Source organism: Phacochoerus africanus, chromosome 2, assembly GCF_016906955.1.
Source record: "Phacochoerus africanus isolate WHEZ1 chromosome 2, ROS_Pafr_v1, whole genome shotgun sequence".
Lineage (NCBI taxonomy): Eukaryota > Metazoa > Chordata > Mammalia > Artiodactyla > Suidae > Phacochoerus > Phacochoerus africanus.
The window spans coordinates 139,566,789-139,589,246 of NC_062545.1; the positions used below are offsets into that span (position 1 = coordinate 139,566,789).

The window sequence follows — 22,458 nt, forward strand, 5'->3', positions numbered from 1 at the left end:
GGAGTTAACTCAGTCTTCTATTTCTCAAGATGTTACGACTTTTATTACAAATTAGAATTTTCAAATGGGAGGAATACAATTCGTAGCACAGAAGCATCTGCACTTGAGACACTTTTGCTGATCCACACTTTGATGAAAAGGGTCGGTGGGGAAATGCAAAATCTGACATCCCATCATTTGCTTGATTACTTTGGATCTTTCTCCGTTGTTGCAGGAATCATAAATATTCCCACTTCTTTTATATTCACAAAGTGTTAGGTGTACCTAAGTCTTTTAAAAATAAACATTTAACATTATGAGGAAAACAACAACGGGCCTTATTGCAAATGTCTGTATGCCCTGGCGAATTACTGCTTAGGTTATATTCACATACACACCATAAAGCTAAGAAGGAACATAAATTTTCGCCTGTACCCTTCTGTGCTGATTAAAGTTCTTTTAACTTATCACCTTCACACAGCCTGTCCAAGGAAAAAGATCTCAAGAATTCCTTTGAAACAGCCCAAACAAGAGCCGAAACTTGCAAAGCTATTTTTCAGAGCTCAATAGTACAACAACAGGAAGTAGAACTTCTGGGATGGGGATTTCACTATTTATTTTTTCTTTCAATGGCTGCTTTTAAAGGAGAGAGAAAAAAAAAAATGTCTACAGGCATTACAAATCCTGGAAGCTACGAATCAGGAAGTGGGAGATGGTTGATGCTGAAATGGGCAGCCTGAAAATCCTGGCTCTTTCATGTCCTCAAGTCTCCAGGGCCAGGAATTTCAGAAATCTTAGGCATTCTGCATTATTTTCTGAATCTTAAAAGAGCAGAGACTTGAGAGAGAAAGGCCAGGAAAATTAACCAGTAAGTAAGCCCCTAACCTCTGGCTTCCTGCCCCAACCACCACACATACCTTGCCCCCATAATTAAAGGCTCAGTGGGAACTCACTGTCTACAAATGGGGTTTTGTTTTTCAGTGCTGCTGAGAAGGGGGTGAGAAGTCCTGGTGTGCTCAGACAGAGCCGCCCACCCCTGCAGTCACCCTGTCTTCAGCTTCCTTGTTCCCTCCCAATATGGGACCTATAATAGACTCAGGACCCTAACCCTAAATATTTCCATCTCAAAACACCCTATCGTTAATGAAAAACAATGGCCACTTTTGTTTTCAAGAGAGACTCTACCTGATAGATTTTGCTCAGTCTGAGCCCAAGGCACACGGAACAAAAATGTGTGAATGCTCTCAGACCTTCGGATTTAAGGTGGCATCACTCCCTGCCTCAAAGGGAGCTGGAACGACAGCGCAGGGCTCGCTCTTTGCAAAGACTGCATTTGCATCCACAGGAGACAGCCAAGGAACGAACGTCTGCACGGGCATTTATGATGCAGTCCGAGGGGAAAGAGTGCACCGTCATCCTCCTTCCAAACGTGGTAACCCCTGGATCAGAAATGCCTCCCCTTTCCAAAGTCCTCACAGGCTTAACACCAGAAAGCTACCAGAGCTTGTAAAATATTCCCAAATTATTTTCCACAGGGATCAGAAGTACTACCTCCACTAGCAGGTTGTATGTGATGACACACTGAAAACCATGTTGATCTAGGGTGGAAAGCAAAGAAAGAAAGACTGCAAGTGAAGTCATTTCTACTCACTCCTATCAGACACGATAACCTGGGAGGCCTCTGTCCTGCACTGCAATAAGTAAATCTGCCATAATCAAACACAGGCAAATATAGCCGGAAGGTACAGTGCCATGGTGTGCTCTGACACAGGAGGGAGCTGCCACACAGGACCCAGTGAGCGGCCTCCTCCATCTCCCCACTAGACATTCACCACCATCTCCCCCAAAAGGCTCTGGGTTATTTCACAAAGACTAGTGGCTGCCAGTATGACACTTTAACTTATACAAACAAGAGAGCCAGTTTTGTTTTGTTTTTAATTTTTTTTTCTTTTTTGGCCACCCCGCAGCATATGGAGTTCCCAGGCCAGGGATCAGATCCGAGCTGCAGTAGTGATCTATACTGCAGCTGTAGCAACGCAGGACTCTTAATCCACTATGCCAGACTGGGATCGAACCTGCATCCTAGCACTACAGAGATGCTATAGATCCTGTTGTGCCACAGAGGGAACTCCTTACAACCAGTCTTTAGTGATCTGTTTTTGCCCTCAAGACTCAACCACATCTGTCAGCCAGGCCTCTGAAGATCCCCAAACCCAGCACCAAACTGTCCCCGCCCTCATCTGCCACTACCATCTCTACAAATCCCCTCACCAACCTTTGCTTCAAGCCCTATGGCATGCTGTTACAGCCCTGACGGAAGCTCACCCCCCCATGCCAATAAAATTCTCCCTCTCTGGCACCTCCCCTATGAGGCCCCAGGGTCTCCTCTTCAATTTCCACAGCCCCTTCCCATCCTGTTCATGCTGTTCTCCTTGTCACGGTGCCTGGGCCTACCCCAGCAGCTATGCACGCTGCATCTTCCCAGCCACATGACAGCTCCTTTCAAGGCAGGGGCTGCATCTGTGACACCTACCAATGGCTGGCAGGTCCCTGAACATCTAGACACTCCAATTTGTCTCTCTTCAACTCCTACAGAACCAGATTCTATCAAGCTCAGCTCAGCATCCCTCCTGAGGCCCTTGATCTGCCTGCCTATTTGCTTCCTTGGCTCTGCAGTCAAAGCATCACCAAACTTTCCACTCTGCTGCTCACTGTGGCTGCATCCAGGCGGCGCCCCCAGCCCCTGCTCTGAAATGGGTGCCCTGGTGGGCCTGGAATCAGGGGGAACTCTGGAATGATTCATCAGGACCCAGCCCCCGCCAAGAGCCAGAGCACCCCTCCAGACCCTGTGCAGCTTCCCTCACCAGGCAGTCGACCTCTGGAACCACACTCAGGACAGGAAGCTCAGCCACCAAGTTAGTCGCACCAACCAGGGCTGGTGGCCCTCGGCCTCCACACCCACCTGGCAGGGGTTGCTGAGAGTACGAAGGGAAGGTGGGTGTGAGTGCTTGGTCCACTGCTTTTGTGGGAGTCAGGGTCTGAATTCCCAGAAGAAGCGCTGCTCACAGTTCTGCTCCCATCACTCTGCCTGGGTATCTACCCTCAACCTTTCTCTGTCCTTCCATCCAGAAGAATCCAAGCTGCCACACACACAAGACATTTGGGCAACTTTCTGACCAAGATAAGAAAAAAGTGGCAAATCATGCTTCAATTCAGAGTCCAAGGCGGCAAGAAATGGATCATAAATTCCCCACAAATAACTGGTATACACTCACTGACCATTCAAGGGAGGTCAGGGTGGAATCTGGGGTGGAGGGTTGGGGGAGAGAAAACCTCACATGGGCTTGTCTCCCCTTCACTGAAATATACCCCGCTTTCAGGCAGTAGAGAACCACAGAAGCATGATAAATGCCCCTTACGGGTTTCAGATCAGCAGACAAAAGGGAATAACTGGGTCCTAAAGAAGCCGGACACGCAGGCAAAAGCCTTAAAGATGGTCTCATCCATCTCTAAACTGCTCGCAGGATTAACGGGAAGGCTTGATCAATACAGATTTTTACCGTCATGGGAGTGACTCACCCTTAAATCCTACCCAGCTTAAAACTCAGCTGTGAACAGAAACAAAACAACATAATAGCAGGGTCAGATTGAAAATAGCAAGTATGACTTGTAAACAGTTCATGCTTATAAACAATTAGCAGTCACCTCCCCAGCCTTCTGGATGTGCTGAGAAAAAGTACCTCTCTGTACTCTCAAGTGGGCCAGTGGCAGGTCTATCGTCATCACAGCCCCCTGCAGCCCCAGTGCTGGAGTCAGGTTTACAAAATAGACCTGGGAAGTTGAGACGAGAGCCTCTGAACTGCATTCCATACACCCAAAAGGTGAGTGCTCACTGAGGAACCGGGCTTTCAAACGCTCCAAGTTAGGCTATCCTGGAGTAGCCATGCTCTCCTGGTAGCTACTGCAGACTTCAAAGGCAACAACTTCTTTGTCCAAAAATAGGGGAAATGGGATCGTGTGAGATTTCGCAATGACTCTGTCTCTCTCTCTCAAGCAGCATTCACTGTAAGAAAAGCAATGGCATGTCCGAAAGACAAACTATGTATTTCAAGCATTTGGCCAAGCGTCAGAAAGCAAAGCTGCTTCGTGCTATCTTGAAAACATATCCTTTTAGGTACTGGATTTCACTTTGTTTTGCAAAACTAACCTGTAACCAATTTCAAAATTGACCAAGAACTTATATCTCATATAGGAAAAAAAAAAAATAGACACACACACACACACACTTAAATATAAGTTTTTGGTCAATTTTGAGAGTTGGTTCCATAGGCACAGTCCTGGTCTTAAGAAGCCTTAGCCACAACACGTTACTCCATCATTATGGGGTGCATGTTTGTGTCCCCCCAAATTCATATGCTGAAGCCCTAACCCCCATGGGATGGTATTAGGAGGTGGGGTCTTGAGGGTCATTAGATCATTAGGATGGGACCTCATGGTGGGAGGATGTGTGTCCTTATAAGACGATGAGGCCAGAGCATGTTCTCTCTCTCTCTACCCACTATATGAAGGTACCACAAGAAGCTGGCCATCTGCCAGCCAGGAGGTAGGCCCTCATCAGACAGGGGATCTGCCAGCCCCTTGATCCCGGACTTCCAGCCTTCAGAACCACAGGAAATAAATGCCTGTTGTTTAAGCCCCTGGCCTATGATAATCTGTCATATCAACCCAAGCCAATGCAGACATCCCCAACACTATGAAGAGTGCATCGCCAACCTAGGGAAGGGATACACAGCCCTCTTGTCATGCAACAGCACTTCCTGCCCAGGGGAAGACCAGAGAGGTCCCTTGAGTTTGCTTCTGAGATGCAGGGCAAATACCAGTCCAACTTCCAAACCTGGCCAAGTTGCCAGCAGCAAGCATCCTCCCACCAGGGCCCACACCTAAAGGCTGCTCAACGGAGCCGGGTGGAGAAAACTTCTTTCACAGCCAGATAGGCTCAGCCACCTCCCCTTCTTGTTGGAATCCAGCAGGTCCAGGCCTGAGCCCTGACTCCCATTAAACTAGAGGGTGACAACTCCAAACGAAGAGCCAGGCCCAGAGAGCATCTGCTGGAATGGAGCAGGCAGGGCTGGCTGCGGATGTGCAGCTCATGTCCTGTGCCCTCCAGCAGCACAGCTCTCATTGTGGGCCTCTGTTTCCTCCTCTGGACAGCAGAGGTGCCGGCTCTTTTCTGCTTGGGAGATGCTCCTATTCTTGGTTGCAGAGGTCAAGCCCTTTCCTTTAGGGCTCCTGGTGCCACGGGAGAGTCAGTTTGGAGGAGGAAATTGAGCTGTCAAAGCAAATGACAAACTTCCAATCTAAATCAGTGAGGGAACAAAATATCTAAACAAACCCCTCTTCTGGAAAAATAAGAAAATGAAAAAGCAATTACACGTCACATGGCTGATTAGTAATAAATTTCATTTGTGACTAGATGGCACGAGACACTGACTCCTGACTTGCTTTCCCTGAAAGGAAAACATGATGGGTGATACTCTCTCATTATGGAAAACAAACCCATCCCTGGTGACTCAGCTCAAATCTACATCTTCCTGGCGAGGCCTCCCCTGACCTCCCACACCCTCCGCTGTGCTCCCGTGGCACCTGGGACTCCCTTGGCGTGCCTCATCCATTGTGGCCACGTGGGCAGGGCTTGGTCTTCTGTAATTTGTCTCCTCCACCACACCACATGGTGGATGCTCATAGTTGAACCAATCAAGAAATAAAATTTTTTGGTAATTGTGGTAAAATAAACACAACACAAAATGTACCACTTTAATCTTTTTTTTTGTCTTTTTTTTTTTGTCTTTTTGCCATTTCTTGGGCCGTTGCCACGGCATATGGAGGTTCCCAGGCTAGGGGTCCAATTGGAGCTGTAGCTGCCAGGCTACGCCAGAGCCACAGCAATGTGAGATCCAGGCCGCATCTGTGAACTACACCATAGCTCCCGGCAACACTGGATCCTTAACCCACTGAGCAAGGCCAGGGATCAAACCTGCAACCTCATGGTTCATAGTCAGATTTGTCAACCACTGAGCCATGATGGGAACTCCCACTTTAACCATTTTTAAGTATACAGTTCAGTGTCAGTAACTCCATTTACACTGTCACACAACCATGGCCACCATCCATCTATGAAACTCTTTCCATCTCACAAAACTGAACCTCCAAATCCATCAGACACTAACTTTCCATCTTCCCTTCCCCACAGCGCCAGGAACCACTGTTCTACTTTGTTACTATAAATTCAACAACTCCAGGTACCTCATATAAGTGGAATCTTATGGCTTGTATGTGACTAGCTTATTTCACACAACAATGTCCTCAACATTCATCCATGTTGTAGCATGTATCAGAATCTCCTTGCTTTTTAAGGCTGCACAACATTCTATGGCTTGTATGGGCCACATTTTGTTTAACTATTCATCCATTGATGGACATTTGGGTTGCTTCCACCTTTTAGCTACTGCAAATAATTATTTGCTGCTATGAACATGGGTGTACAAATATCTCTGCCTCCCTGCTTTCAGTTCTTTTGTGCACATACTAAAGTAGGATTGCTGGATCAGATTGCAATTGTTTAATTTTTCGAGGGATCACCACACTGTTTTCCACAGTGACTGCACCATTTACATTCCCACCAGCAATGCACAAGGGCTACAATTTCTTCACATCCTTGCCAACACTTACTATTTTCAATTTTTTTGATAATTGGCATCCTCATGGGTGTGGAATGGTATCTCATTGTGGGTTTGATTAGGAATTCTCTAATGACTAGTGATGTGGAGCATCTTTTCATGTGCTTCTTGGTCTCAAGGAATAAGTTTTAAACCAAAGGAATTAACTCTTCCCCCTAAAAAAAGCACCGTCTTTTACTATGAGCTGTTGCATCAAGTTGGTTGAGTAAGTGGTTTGGATTCAAAACACATTTCCCTTGGAAACAGCCCCACCATAGGTGATGACAGCCCCACCACGTCCACTTCTAACAAACTCCTAAAGCAGGACTAAGCCTGGATCCCCACCCTGGGAAGCAGAGAACCCTGTAACACCCAGGACAGCCGAGAAAGGGGGGCAGTTCCTTCTCTCGGTCCTAAAGAAAGCTTTCTGGCAAAACATTTACTAACTAGGTGCCATTTCTGTGGTTGGCTTCCCACCCCTCCCAGGCTCTGGGATTCCCATCCCTGCAAACAGCCTTGACCCATGAGGGCCACAGGTTCTCAATTTCCCACACTCTTTTTTTTTTTTTCTTTTTATGGCCACATCTGCAGCATATGGAAGTTCCCAGGCTAGGGGTTGAAATGGAGCTGCAGCTGAGGCCTACCCACAGGTCTTTAGCCCACTGAGCAGCAAGGACAGGGATCAAACTCGTATCCTCACAGACACTATGCTGAGTTCTTAACCCGCTAAGCCACGACAGGAATCCTCAATTTTCCACATTTTCAATGTTCAATGTTTTAATTAGTTTTTCTGGATAAGTAGATTCATGTGTTTCAGAACCTGAGTCCTAAATTTGGGCAGGAGGTGTGACTCCTACCCCCACTCTTCACGTAGATCTGGTTCCTCCCGCGAAGGCCGCCTGACCCCTCATTAACTAAGTTGTTCCTGAGGTGGGACGAGACTGCAGGGCTGGCTGTACGCCCTTCACACTACAAGGTGAAGGACTCATTTCTGTCATTTAGCCCCAATACCTGGGCTTTATTGGGATTCAAATACTGCTTCCTCTCCTGGAGGAGAATGTTTCAGGCGCTTCACTAAAAACAGAGGAGACATGAGGAAGAGGATGAAAAAGGAGGGAGGTACCTTCTAGCCCCAAATATGAAAAGTCTGGACAGGGCACTTGCACATCTCCTCTATGTAAAAGGAAGCTGGAGTCCTCGTGTGTAAAGGTCAGAGAAGGCAAAGGTAGCTAAAAGCAGAATACCAGACTCCACACACACAGGAGGGTACCAGTTATTTTTTGAGGAAGTAAACAACTTCTAATGTGTATTCCCTTCATCCTTAACAACAATAAGAGCCAACCCCTAGTGTGGATGATAGGCACGCCATTCAAAGGAATTTTTTTGGAAAAAAATGGAAGTTCCCAGGCTAGGGATCAAATTAGAACTGCAGCTGCCAGTCTATGCCATAGCCACGGCAATGCAGGATCCAAGCCACATCTATAACCTACACCACCGCTCACAGCAATGCCAGATTCTTAACCCACTGAGCAAAGCCAGGGATCGAACCCACATCCTCATGGACAGCAGTCAGGTTCATAACCCACTGAGCCACACTGGGAACTCCTATTCAAAGGAATTTATGTATATTTACTCATAAAATACTTAAGACTCGTCCTCTGGGGTGGGTACCATTATCATCTCCCATTTTACAGATGAGAAAACTGAGGCGCAGAGAGAAAATAAGGTGTCCCAGGAACAGCCCATCAGTAGACACTTCTCATGGTGAGAAGAAGCTCCAGGCTCTAAATCCAATCTCTAAAGGGAATCTTTGTTTTAAAAAAAAAAAAAAAAAAAAACATGAGTGGAGAGAGAAGCAGTCAGACACAGCAGAGGCCCCACTTTCCAACTGAGGAAAACGGACACTCTGAGACGCTTAGGCTCTGTTTAACACAATAGCTGAAAAGGGATTTAAAATTCAGAATTCACTATGCTGACAGCAGGAAAGGAACCCCAAGCCCCCAAGCCCTTCAGGAAGCCTCTCTCAGTGCCCTGTTCTTAAGGTTCTCTGTCTGGTGAGGATGGGTGGGAGGACTGACCGCCTGAAACTTCCAGCACCAATATCCTGCTAAGGAGCAAGCGACGCTTCTCCTGAGAACTATGTCATGCCCGGCCGAGACAAAAACATAAATCAATACGTGTTAAAAACCACCAGTAGCAGAGCCCAGACCTGGATGCAGAGCTGGCATCCTTTCAAACAAACCATTCCTCACTGCTCCGGGTGTGCACGAGGACTAGAGACATCAGTGAGGTCGGCTGCATTACCCACCTCAGCAGTGCCAGGCCAAGGCCAGGGCCATGGCTGCAACTCTGCCCAGGCTCCCATAGGAAGCTGGAAGGCCGTGCCCAGCCATGAACGCACCAGCTCACCTGAAGAGGTTGTGCTTTTTAGAGGAGGGGGGGAAAGGTCCCCCAGTTCAACCTGGTGGGCACCCTTACCTGGCACCCTTGATGCCTTTGGCAGAAGTGCAGAAGTGAGCGCTCCTCCATGACACTCAAGTCCCAGGATGGCTCTTTCTGAAGGCCTTTGCTGTGCCAATGCCTCCTCAAGGGATTCCCGCATCTTCACCTTCACTGGCTCACGCTGGCACTTGGAGGTCTGGCCTCCCCTCAAGCCTGACCCCCTCAAGAGGCCAGAGCATCCTCCCTTGCACACACAACACCCACCACCCCATTCTACTCCTATACTCACAAGGTTTCCAAGCTCCCCACTCTCTCCCCTGCCCATGCTGAGTCTCCTCCGCCCCACGCCCATGGGCCCTGCCCCCCAGGGGTTGTGTCCCAGAGACCCTGAGACTCAAACATTCAGGGAGCACTGAAGTCACATGTCCCCCTACTGCCTCTCCTGTTATTCAGCAGCTCATGCCCCCACCCATGCTGCCCACACACTTCAGGAGTTCAAACCTTCACTACAGACGTGGGAAAGGAGGTCCATCCTCCAGTGGTGAGCATGTCCAGTGTTGGGGACAGGGCCAGATGCCTGGAGCACCCCTGCCCTGGCCACGGCAGCAGGGCCACCGTGGCACGTGGGGGACAGACAAAAACATGCATCTGTTGGATGCTTTCCACAAGCTGGTTCTGCTGACCATCTGAGATATATTATTGATCACCATGTCATCCCAAACTACTGGGGCCTGGAGCTCCCACTCCAAAACCCTTCCCATCTGAGAGAGGGAGACAGGTGTGCAGGTGTGTGTGGGGACAGGGCTTCAAAGGCAGACAGCGTTGCACATGGGCAGCCCCATGACAAGGGCAGATGAAAGGCAGGTGCTGTGCTGGCTTGTCCTGGTGAATTCGCATCCACCTTGTTCAACATTCACATAGCGATTTTACACGATACTCTTTTACAAGCTATGCTTGAAATTAACATGCCAGATTCAAATGATTATGTTTACATTTTCGGTAAGAAATATCCCGCCTTATAAGTCTCCTCAGGAGCAGGAGGCTTTTAACGATAATCTCTTAGGTGTTAATTATGTTCAGAAGTCCTCTAGACAAGTAAACTTCTGGGGTGGGGTGGGGGGGGTGCAGGGAACAGGCTTCACCTTCAATGGTCCCACAGTGAGGCTATCAAAGGCCTTGTCCAGAGCGCTCAAGGTGAGGAGGGCTCCTAAGTGACAGGAGGCCTTTTCAGATTAGCTACTATTCCTGCCAGAGTCCAATGCAAAAGTTTACTGGCCTCACTAAGAAAACAATGCAAGAAACAGAAGCAAACGTCTGTCAGTGATTCTCCTGGTTCCAACCAGACCTTCCTAAGAACCCCATCTCTTTCTAGGTTGTGTCTCAGGATCTAAGGGCTGGAAAAGCCATGAGGAACAGCCCAGACCATCCCCATCATTCAGAAGAGAGTGACTGGTTAGAGCTGCAGAGGAGGCAGTCACCTTGCCCCCACCACTGGGCCCCCTGCAGCTCCACCCTGCTCTCCTGCTAAAGCCTGGAACCACACAGCAGAGTCTAGCCTGACTGCCGGCCTTCAATCAGGTGCCCAGCTCCACATGGTTTGAAGCCCACCACAACTGGTGCCGATGCATGATTCATTAAATCCCATCTGTGGGGAACTTAGGAAACCAGGCCACCCTCCACAGGGACAGCGCAGCCAGGGCCTCACAGGCTTGGGCTCACGCGTGACCTTTCCAGGAGCTTGAAGGTTTTGATTCATCTCAGTGTACAAAAAGCCTGATGAAACCATGACTTTAAAGATAATTTCATTGGGAGTTCCCCTTGTGGCTCAGCGGAAATGAATCTGACTAGTATCCATGGGGATGCAGGTTCGATCCCTGGCCTCACTCAGTGGGTTAAGGATCTGGTGTTGCCGGGAGCTGTGGCGTAGGTCGCAGATGCAGCTCAGATCCCACATTGCTGTAGCTATGGCGTCGACCAGCAGCTGTAGCTCCGACTCAATCCCTAACCTGGGAACTTCCATATGCCACGGGTGCAGCCCTAAAAAAAGCAAAAAAAAAAAAAGAGAGAGAGAGAATTCTATTGTTTTTCAAGTTCTATGTAGTAGTAACTGGTGTGATAAACTGTTTTGGCTGGCAGAGGTACCATGACAAGATGAAAGTAAATTTGTTGTAAAAGTGAAAGGGATGGGGGTGGGGAGTTTGTCCCTTTAACTAGTCTTCCATTTCTTGAAGTCTTACTACATGCCTGGCACTGGGCCATGTCCTGGGAAGTCAAAGATGACCAAGGTCTCATTCCCCTCCTGGAACAGTGGGCTAAAACCATATGGGGGCAATGTGCTAGGAGAGTAAGGGAAGTCAAAAGAGGGAGCCATGGGGTCATCCTGCTTGTAAAGTCAAGGCCACAGGATGACTATAACATAGTTGTTCCCAGCAGAGGGGCTCCCACCTTCCGCAGAGAGACTTGAACATACAGTCTGTTTCAGGAAACAGAGCTCTGTTCAAAATGTCAGAGATGACATGTCAGGTTGCAGTCTCTGTCAGATAGGCAAACCAATGACTTCCAAATTAAAAATAATAAAAAGCAATCACAGAGAGACAAGTCTAAAACCTTCGAGATGTAAAACTGAAGGACCACCTCTACTCTTAACTTGGTGTAGCTTCAACTAAGGAAGTGAGAAAATGGATCTGGAAAATACCCAGAAAGTATGAAACCAAATACAGAAAAATACCTAACAAAATACAGTCAGTGTGAGACCAGTGACAGTAACAGCAGTGTTTGGTACCATTCTCTATTAGGATTTCTGGCTGGTGATACCTGAACTACATAAAATTGCCCAAGGGGACACATACAAGAATGATAAAGTCTTAGCACATATTTCAAGTACAGCAATGGGAAGTAAATCTTGCTTATTTTGCAAAATGAATCAATAGGACTTTTTTTTAATCTCTAACCTCAAAAGAAATTATTTTAGAACTTGTCACTTACTAAAGTCCTGTAAAAACATCTTAAATCCCAAATTGTAAAAGGCACACTAAATATAACAACTTTGCCAAAGTTGCTGACATCACTTGGTAAGACCCTAATTCTCTCAGGCTAGCTCACTGATACAGTGGTACAATCTTGATTCAAAACCATATCCCAGTGGTTTCTACAGAAGGCTGCAGTCTCCACATTTTCCTGCAACCTGGCTCCCAGGAACCAAGCCAGGCAGCAAGATCTAAGAGGGGAGGTGTGGAAATGGCTTTCTTCATACTCAGGGCACCGGTACTTCAGTCACCAAAGAGGCTGAATTCCCTTTCTGGCCACTAGATGGCACCTATGCATTGGTGAGGTACCAAAGTGCACACTGGACACTTCTCATGCACTGGCAGAAACTGACAAATGAAAGGATTAAGAGAGAAAGCATAATAAACAGATCTCTGAAATGGATGATACACTGTAGTCACTGGCCGCTGTTTACTGAGAAAAGGTAAAATCACACAACTGTGTTTAACAAGCAAAGTACAGTCCTGTTAAGCACCTTAGCAAAATAAATTTTTATTACAGAACATTTATTGAGCACTGACCATGTGCCAGGCTCTATATTACATTTAAATAACAATGGAAGTCACATAACAAGTGTGTCCTATATTTCTGGCACTATCCAGCTAACATCTCTGTTCAAGGGTGCCATGTCCATAATAGCAGTAGCAAGCTAAAGTCTAAGGGCTTAGTATACGTCAGACTGTTCTAAGCACTTGACATATGTATTAGTTCATTAGTTTCTATGAATAAGTATCTGGAGTAGGCTCTATTATAATTTCACAAATGAGGAAACTGAGGTACAGGAAGATTAAATAATTTGCTTGAGACCTTTAGCTACTGGGCAGCTGAGATTCAGACCAAGCTCTTTGCTTGCTTGCACTGCTCTCTACAGCCTCATAAAATGACAATAGCTCAGGTACCAGACAAAACAAATCACTGTTACCCAGCACAACAGTGGGTAAGAACTCAACAGGAATAAGGGAGAAGTCACGTCTACAGCAATGACGGTAATCAAGAAAAGCTTCATGAAGGAAAGGGAATCTGAGTTAGAAATTAAAGGATGCCATCTCAGATCTACCAAAAGCATAGAAAGGTATGTGGGGGATAGGAATTAACTGACTTGTATCCCATATTTAGGCAGTTACAGTGTTGCCCCTATTTTATAAATCTAGGGCAAAATCTGAAACCTAGAGATTTTTTTTAATGAAAAAAAAAATTCCCCCATGTTTCTGAACTTAATCTTCTAAATGTATTAGAAAGGGGTTTTATTTCATTGTTTAATGAGAAAAGGGGAAGGCTCTCCCCCAATTCCTTCAAGTCTCTCCATTTCTGTTGAGACTCAGATAAATCACTTGTTCAGTGCCTAGGAATTAATCAGCAGCAAAGGAGAAACTAGAAACTAGCACAGTCACCTTGCTGTTCTCTAAAGTAGCACACTCTACTTACATTAAGAGCCAAACCATGGAGACAGGAATGGGCTTACTTACCACAGAGTGACAGTGGGGTGCTGGAGAGTGCTGGGAATCAACATGGGACCCCTAGGGCAAAGTCTCGGTAAGGACGGATTCTAGCCCAAGATGGGGGCCCTTGGTCTTGAGTCTTGGACCACAGTGTGGTACCACAAAAGGCATGTGCTTCGAATTTGGGGCTGGCAAGTCTACCAGAGCAAAGGGAGGGCACAGGAGTGAGAGTGCCCGGCCTGGAGGCCAACCAAGCTTCTCCTTTGGGAGTCCATGCAGGCCTGGACTGGACCAGGGTGGAGCCAGAAAATGAGCAAATCTGAACAATTTCAAGTGACTCAGTGAGGCAAAAAGGAAACATTCAATGAACCAGTCTTCCCAAAAGAGGGCTGAAGAACTGAAATTTAAATTTCAGGTTAGAAATTTTAAAATTCAGAATTTTTAGAAAATTTTGAATTTAAATTTAGAAATTCCATCCTGATCCAACATTTGCTGTTAAAACCCTTATTGAGATAATGTTAGACAAAGAACCCCAAATATATCACTTGACCAAGTAATAAAGCAATACTAACAAAAGAATTTTCTGTGATTAAACCTCAGCATGCTGTGACCTCACATATGCCATGAACTCATTATCCACAGAAATCAGACAACAGAACTAAGGAAGCCCAACAGCAGATCCTCCTGTCACCGGTCTCTTTGTTCATTTGTTTTCATGACAATCTGTGTTTCTCTTTCAAATTTTGAGCCTGTGAGCTTGAGACAACTATTCCCCACTACTCTGAGACCCCAGAAAATTAGGTGGTGGTGGGAGGATAAACACAGGACAGTGATAATCTGAGCACAACTGCTGAGGGTTTTACAACCTAAATATAATTAATAGCTGATGGCTTAAAAACACTACTGCCAGCTGACACAGCCAGGTGGCTCCTGGGCCTCTCACCTGGGCTTTCTTTCTCTGCTTCCTACTTTCCTCCCAGAGGTTATTAAAGGTCACTAACATACTGCCAATTTAGGGAAAACTGAAAAACTGTTACAAACTCATCTCTCCCTAATCATCATCAGACTTCTGTTCTTAAAGTGTTATTAACTAAAATGTGCCTAACTCAAATTGGTACTGTCTCATTTACTCAGTTAAACATGGATTTCCAATAATCGGTTTTATGGAGACAAACAACTGCCTATATTTTACGTGAGAGGACAAGCTGCAAGCAGAGATCCAAAACATCTCAGGAAAAGTTTAAAGTTCTGCTCTATAAACATTTATGCTTTAAGACTGTCAACATATATTTGGCTCTGCTGTCAAGAGTAATTTTTTTTTTTTTGTCTTTTTGCTATTTCTTGGGCCGCCCCTGCAGCATGTGGAGGCTTCCCAGGCTAGGGGTCGAATCGGAGCCATAGCCATCGGCCTACACCAGAGCCACAGCAACACTGGATCCGAGCCGCATCTGCAACCTACACCACAGCTCATGGCAACACCGGATCGTTAACCCACTGAGCAAGGGCAGGGACCGAACCCGCAACCTCATGGTTTCTAGTCAGATTAGTTAATCACTGAGCCACGATGGGAACTCCGTTTTTTTTGTTTTGTTTTGTTTTGTTTTTTAAGAGTAATTTAGAAAGCAGTAATGCATACACCTGAATCACCAAACAGACGAATAATTCCAAAGCCAGTTTCAAGAAAGCTAGTGCCAGGTTAAAAAGAAAGTAGCCAGACAGAAGTATATGAAACAGCAATAATAATGTATTTGAAACTGTCAGAATCTGGACGAACAGATGGAAATAACTCACACACACACACTTTTGAACAAGTGACTTGTTCTTATGATATAACTATTACTAAAGTAGATGCTTGTCTTGTTAAGGTGACTAAGAGGCTGAGAAGTGATAGTAAAAAAAAAAAAAAATTCAAACCTCCCTCCCCCAAGAATTTTCTGAATTAGGCAAAGAAACTTTCTAAAGTTGTTAAGATATAAATGGTTTTTTAAATTACTTGTAATTTTAAGATTTCCAGACTGTTACAATGTGAACAATTTAAAGCTGGCATAGCTATCTCTGCATCATTTGGGGGAGCTGGTCTGAAGTATGGACATTTTCCCCTGGACCCCAGCCACTAACATATTTGATATAAGACAGTGTGGGCTTTGGGACCATCATATGCCAGACACTCAGATCCATGGAACATCACTAGCACTAACCAAGGAGAGGACAAATACGAGGATAAAGGCAGTCCCTACATCCATCCTTACCTTTCCCAGCCATAAAAGACAGCAACAATACCCTGTAAAAGTTATTGCAATCATAGGCATTCGCCCCTCATCATAACAGAAACTACTTTCTTCAGTGTTCCCGTAAAATCTGAACAGCTACCTGTAATTTAAAAATTCTTCTAGTCCAGGGCAGGAAAAAGAAAGAAAAATGAAAGCCTTGTTTACTTGTTTGTTCCTTTAGCGTTTTAGCTAAACATAGCAAGTAATCTTTAAAAACTTATGTTGGATAATTTAGGTTTTCAGAACAAATTTTTAAACTTAAAGAACTGAGTCCAACAAGTACTCAGCATGTATTTACTGAGAAAAAGAGGAAGGAAAAAACATTTTTCAATTCAAGTAAAGAAAGATTTCCTTCAGTTTTTGAAATTAATCCATTTCATAAGCCGTCAGTGAAACTGGCCTAAGTGGAAAAAGTCGGGAAATCTTCCAAACTGATACTTGGGACTTTACAACATGAGTAAAACGATGCTTTTAAAATAGGAAACAAAAAAAGCAATTTAGTCTTCAAAGTTCAAAAGTCTCAAAATCAACGACACTGTTAATATTTTGAATCAAATATAACCAAAACAATTTAACAAAAGAAACAAACTTCATCAGGCTTAGAGAATATACATCTATTGAGATAACAATCTAACTTTTTATATTTATATTTTACCAACATTTTATATTTATATATCAAACTTACACCCCTTTCCTCAGAACAAATCCATTTTTATCCCATACTCTTGGGGGTTGGAGTCAGGGGATGCACTTATTTCAAAGTTTTAATCTTTCCAAATACTGAAAATCCTCCCCAAATGTCAACAGGTCTCCATGTGCACAAACATCTCAGGACTGCTGTCCCCACCCCACCTCCCTTTAGTTTAAGCCAAATCATTTCTTTACAAATAACTGGAAAAGTTCCTCTTGATAATTGGATGCCAAACACCATTTTCAAGGCGAGGTCATTCAACCTCTTCATTCATTATTCCACTTGTTGCCTCTCAAGTGTTCAGAATTTTTCTTTCAGAACATCTCAAACAGAGAAATCAAGAAACTTTATCCTGAGCACGTGTGCAACTATTATATATTTAGTACAATCGAGAGGCGTGCATCTCCTGCACTCAGATAGCACCTGTCGTAAGTTGGCTAAGAACAGCAGTTCAAAGCAAGTTGGCCTGAGAGCACAAATAGCCCTTCTATGAACGTGGGTTGATTTTTAAATGTTTTGAAAACAAATCGAAGAAAATCACAACACAGAGAGAAACATGGCTTGGACATTTTACAATTAAAAAAACATTTCAAGGTCTAATTGCCTCCTCCATCTCATTCTTATCCCCTCACATTTTCAAAAGCATCACAGTACTCTGAATCCTACAAGGCCTTACAATTATGAACACCTCCTAAAAATTTCCGGGAAGCTGAGCAATGTGTAAATCCAGAGAAATTTTTAAAATAAGCCCCATCTTCCTTACAACTCAAAATGTGCCATGCCTCACTCACGTTCACACTCGTGACTCCTAAAGGTTTGGCAAATGGTAACTACAACACTGTCCATTTTTAACCACGACAGTCATAACCAATGTTATAAAGGAGGCAGTACAGCTGATGGAGATGGGTGACTGACTCGTGTATGCCATGGTCTGCCAGAAACAATGCAATAGGAGGGAGAGTATTAATAAGCAAAAATGGTGCCGCACAGGCCTTCAGAAGATCCACAACACTGATTTGCTATCTTAAGTCTACAGAAATGTTTTTAAAGGGCCTTTAAGATGTTGTTGGAAAACTCTGTACCCTGTGCTGAGTCTGAAAAATAGCTGAATTTTCAAGCAACTTTGTTTCATGCAGGATTAAATATAATGTCCCAAGGACAAAAGCAAAGTTCTCCTTCTTTGCAGGCTCAGGCATGACTTAATTCGGGGTCCAGCCTCCATACAGCAGGTGCTCAATAAATGATGGCTGAATTCAGTCGCTTCTTACAGCACATTCTTACAAAACGAATGAAACCAGATTTAAAAGGAAGCTACCTTCCCTTGAGGGCTCTCCTTGGCAAAACTCTAAGGCAACAAGTGAAAATGATACACTTGATATTCATTACAGCCCTGATCTTGTAACAATAAGAAGAACAGGAAACAATTTTATTAGTAAACTGAGCCTTAGACAAAGACCAAAAACAAATGTAAACAACAATTATTCTTTTTAGGTCTTTTCCTATTAAAAGGCCAAGATAAATCCAGTTTGAAAACAAAAACGCCTTTGCTATGTTTTCAAATCTTTTGTTTGATAAAAAATTTTAATTAAAAAAAAAATCACTGTATGCCTGAAAAAAACTTTTGTATCCTACAAAGGTTATTTTTCCTGCTCAGATTCTGGAGCTATTTAAGAAATAAAACAAGCAACAAAGAAAAAAAGTGTGCTACATTAAAATGAACAGCTCTTCCTCAGTTTTTACTACCAACGTAGTTAATATAGGATATCAAAAAGACAGTGAAAATGCTATCATCTTAAAACATTATTATTTCTTTGCTGGAAAACATATGTAAGAAAACTGGAAATACAAAATACAGCTCCAAAACTCTAATCTTGGAAAGACCAACGTTGTTTCAGATTCAGTTAAGGATCTGCCTGTCACAAATCTGAATTTCACTGCCAGCATATGTATGTGTATGTGTGTGTGTTTAATCCAACCCCTCAATCCTTAATTTGAGCTATGTCCAACCAAGATCCTTTTTTCCTATCTGTCCTTTTCTCCTATGGCATTGAGTCTGCCCTGATAGCTTCAGCGATCAGTCTGTGGTACTGCTGTAGTTCATGGGTCTGGAATATCCATAAATGAAAAGGAGAGACACCAACCTGCAGACAGATTTACTTAATAACTTTAATCTAGATTCTTTATTCAAAGTAACACAATGCATCCTTCTCCAACCTTAGCATATTTCCTTTAAAAAAAAAAACAGCTTTATTGGGATATAATTTACATATCATAAAAGTCACTGGTTTAAAGTGTACATTTTTTAGTATTTTCAGAAAGTTGTGCGACCACAATTTTAGAGTATTTTCATCACCCCAGAAAGAAACCCGTACCTATTAGCAGTCACTCCCCACCCCCTCCTCCCCCAGCCCTACACTACCACTAATCTACTTTCTGTGTATGGATTTGCTTATTCTGGACTTCATATAAATGGAATCATACAATGTGTTGTCTTTTGTGACTGACTTCTTTCACTGGGCATAATGTTTTGAAGGTTCTTCCAGTCAACCTTAGCATATTTCTTAATGTTGGACTTTTCTAATCCTTCTGACAAATCAAACATATAACCTTTTAAACTTCAAGCCCACGCCCCACCCCTCCACAAAAGTACTTGCTATTTCCCTCTAGAGACGCTAAACTATAATTTGCTATTTAGGTTCTTTCCAAACTTCTTATTCTGGATTCTTCCTCTGGTAATAAAATGGCAACTTCTTTAAACACCCATCTTTCACATACCTACACTTCCCTAACAATAGGACATGACTGTGCCTGGGGCAGAAAGCTGACTGAATCCTTTTAATGAGATGGTCACAATACATTTGAAGGGCATGGTTTGTTTGGTTTTTTTCCTTCATTTTTTAAGCAAGCCACCCTATTATTTAGCTATCATTCCTAACTCCCAAACCTCCTTCATTTTGATGCACCGCTCATAGTGTATTGCTAGAAAACAGTCGGGTAGGACTTCGGCTGCTTCAAAACTTCTAAATTGTCTCAGTCAAAGGTTTAAAAGATCACTCTACAGCTATCACAGTCCGAGAGAAAACACTGATGCCTAAGTAGGCCAACACAGTAAGAACCAACAGCACCCCAATCTTTATATCCTACTAGACAGTCCAAAGAATGCTGATCTCTGATAGGACTCAGTAGTTTATTTCTACCAGAAGTAAGCATTCCAGCACCTTTAGGACTGAAAACTGAACACACGATTAGAGTGAGCCTATCATTTACTTCTGAAAACTTTAGAGCTGTAGGAGGGGCAGGTAGTGAGTTTGAACTTCAACAAACCATAACCAGGATTGGGGTGCCTTCTGCCCATCCATCAAGTTTTCAGAGACCAACCATTTTCAAGGGATCCTTGAGAAAAGCGCTGACATCTTGGATTATAAAAGTACATTAAAATGCCCCTTCTCCTCCTGCCTGTTTCCTCAAGAAAAACAAACAAACAATCAAAAACCCCAAAAACCCACCCTTCCCAAAGAATATTCTTCATGAAGAACTCCAAACAAGACATCCTATTTTAAAATGCCGGACTCTTGCATGGAGAAGCAGGGCCATCCCTGCTATTGTGAATTTCAGAATTTACCAACATTGAACAATAAAGCTAGAGACACCACACAGTTCGACAACATGCCATAATAAAATGGATCAACTTTCCTGTGTCTCCTTAATTACATATAGTTTTTAAAGACTTGAAACCCTCCTCTGTGCCCCTAAACACCATCTGCGAGCCTTAGAAGGGAGCCGAAAGCCTTTCGCCCAATCCAGTGTGCTGAAAGTTTAGAAAACAAAGAGCAGGAGAGCTCAGATTTGAGGAAGGTCCGGACACAATCTGAGTCTTACTCCATGCAGTCCACACACTAATTCTATAAAAATCTGCCCTTACTCCATCATGGACTCATTTCTTACAAAATGTTTAAGGGTTTGTTTACGCGAACAGCCTTTCCGAACTGCCCCTGTAATGGGGCCAGATGGCCCCGCTGCCTCGCAATTCTCCCCCTCACTCTTCAAGGCTCAGTCGTGATTTTCAAAGTTAACTGGCACCACCTGCATACCCCTGGCAACCATTACTCACCAACACGCCCTCGCCGTTCCCAGCCCCAGTTCTGTGACTGCATTTAAACTTTAATCGTGTTCAAGTTACCCTGCCATCGAGAATGTACCAGTAAGCCTCATTTTAATGTTTTGAGAAGAAAAGAACCCTCTCCTTTCCCCCCTCCACACACCCGCGGGGCCCTAAGTTCTCCCTCCCTCCCAGCACTTCCCTACCCCCTACCCGACGCTACCAAAACAAAAGCTATCAGATTGCAAGCGATAGCGTGTGGAGCGATATCCTTATTAACTGTGTACAAAGGAAGTGCGGGGCAGGGAGGGGGGGAGTGCAACAAAACTATGGCCACGAAACCAAGGCCAGGGCTGCGCGCTTGCAAAACAAAACACCCTCCGTCGCAGACCCTGGAGCTCCATAAACGACGACACAAGACACCTTTCGCCAGGGCCGGGCGTCTGGGTGTCCCTGCGCAGCCATGTGGCTGCAGCTACAGCCTCGCGTTGTGAGCACGTGTGTGGAAATGCACGTCGGCTCCGACCACACACCCACTCCCGCACACTCGGATGCTGTCCTACCACCCCCTAGTTCCGCCAAGAGCGTCCAGAGTCCGGTAGAAACTGGGAGAAGATCCCAGAACTCTTACTAGGGGTCTGGACGCGCTTCCCGGAAGAGCCCAACTGATGCAGGGCCCGGACCTCGCACTTTTCCAGGGGGTGCATGGAGGGGTGGAGATCTAGGCGAGAACGCTCCCCGCATCCCTGAGCCATACTGAGCAGCCCCAAGAAACGGGGGGCAGGTGACCGCACGGAGTCCGGTGAAAGCGACAGGGAAGGCCAGGAACCCAAAGAGCCCAAAGGGCAAGGCTGGACGACAGGAGGCCGCGCTAGGATATTTGGTAACCTGTCCTGGGGACTGCGGGGCCTCTCCGCCGGGCACCCCTGGGGCTGGTGGGCTGCCCACTTCTGCTACCGGGCACAGAGTCCGCCCAAGCAGCGAGAGTGCTGCATGAGCTGTCACCGCCGCCTGAGCGCTGAGCGGTGACCAGCGCTGAGTGCGGGGCGGCCCCGCGCGCCTCGAGAGGCGCAAGGTGCGGGTGGCGGGGCCGGCCGGATGCGAACTTCCCGGCTGGAGCCCCAGGTCCCAGCCCGGCCGCGGGCCGCCGAAGCGTGAGAGCTTCGAAGACAGCGGGTCCCCCGGGCAAGGCTCTCGGGACAGAGGAAGAGAAAACACCGAGGCCCTTCCCGCGCGGAGATGCGCGGAGCTGGGGCCCACGGGGCTCCAAACTAACAAGCCTGGGCCCCGGGGCCCCTCCGGCCTTTCGGCCGAGCCCCTCGGCGCCCCGCCCCGCGACTCCCGAGCCCGGGAGCCCGACAGCTGCGACGGTGGCAACTCGGGTTTCGCAAACAGGGCGCAGCCCCTCGGAGGAAAAGTTCCCGCAGTGGCCGCGGGCGGCGGGCACATACTCACTTTCTCCACTCGTCGGCCAGAGCGAGAGCGCGGCGGAGAAAAACAGGAGCCCCCACAGCGAGGTCGGGGACCCTCCTCCGGAGCCAGACTTCATTCCTTTTATTTGGGACGAAATTCCCCTTTCTCAAAAAAAAAGGGGGGGAGGAAACGAAAAAGTCTCAAACTCAGTCTTCGCCCACCCCTCCAAAAACAAGGGCGAAGGAAACAATACTCCAAAGGCGGCGCCGGTCGGGGGGTCCGCCGGGAAGCGCGGACGGGGCGGCCCCTCAGCGCCGGCAACCGCGGCCCAGGGCTCGGCGGAGTCGGGAACCCAAGGCGCGCC

General features: G+C 45.8%; 1 protein-coding gene across 2 annotated transcripts in view; it reads right to left on the reverse strand.

Moving 5' to 3' along the window:
- The window catches only part of IGF1R (insulin like growth factor 1 receptor), a 299,068-nt gene extending 276,801 nt beyond the window's left edge, over nucleotides 1-22,267 (reverse strand). For both annotated transcript variants that reach the window (XM_047766801.1, XM_047766800.1), the window contains exon 1: nucleotides 22,137-22,267. In XM_047766801.1, the coding sequence (XP_047622757.1) occupies nucleotides 22,137-22,230 (94 nt within the window). In that variant the 5' untranslated portion in view covers nucleotides 22,231-22,267. The remainder of the gene's footprint in view (nucleotides 1-22,136) is intronic.
- Nucleotides 22,268-22,458: the final 191 nt, after the last annotated feature.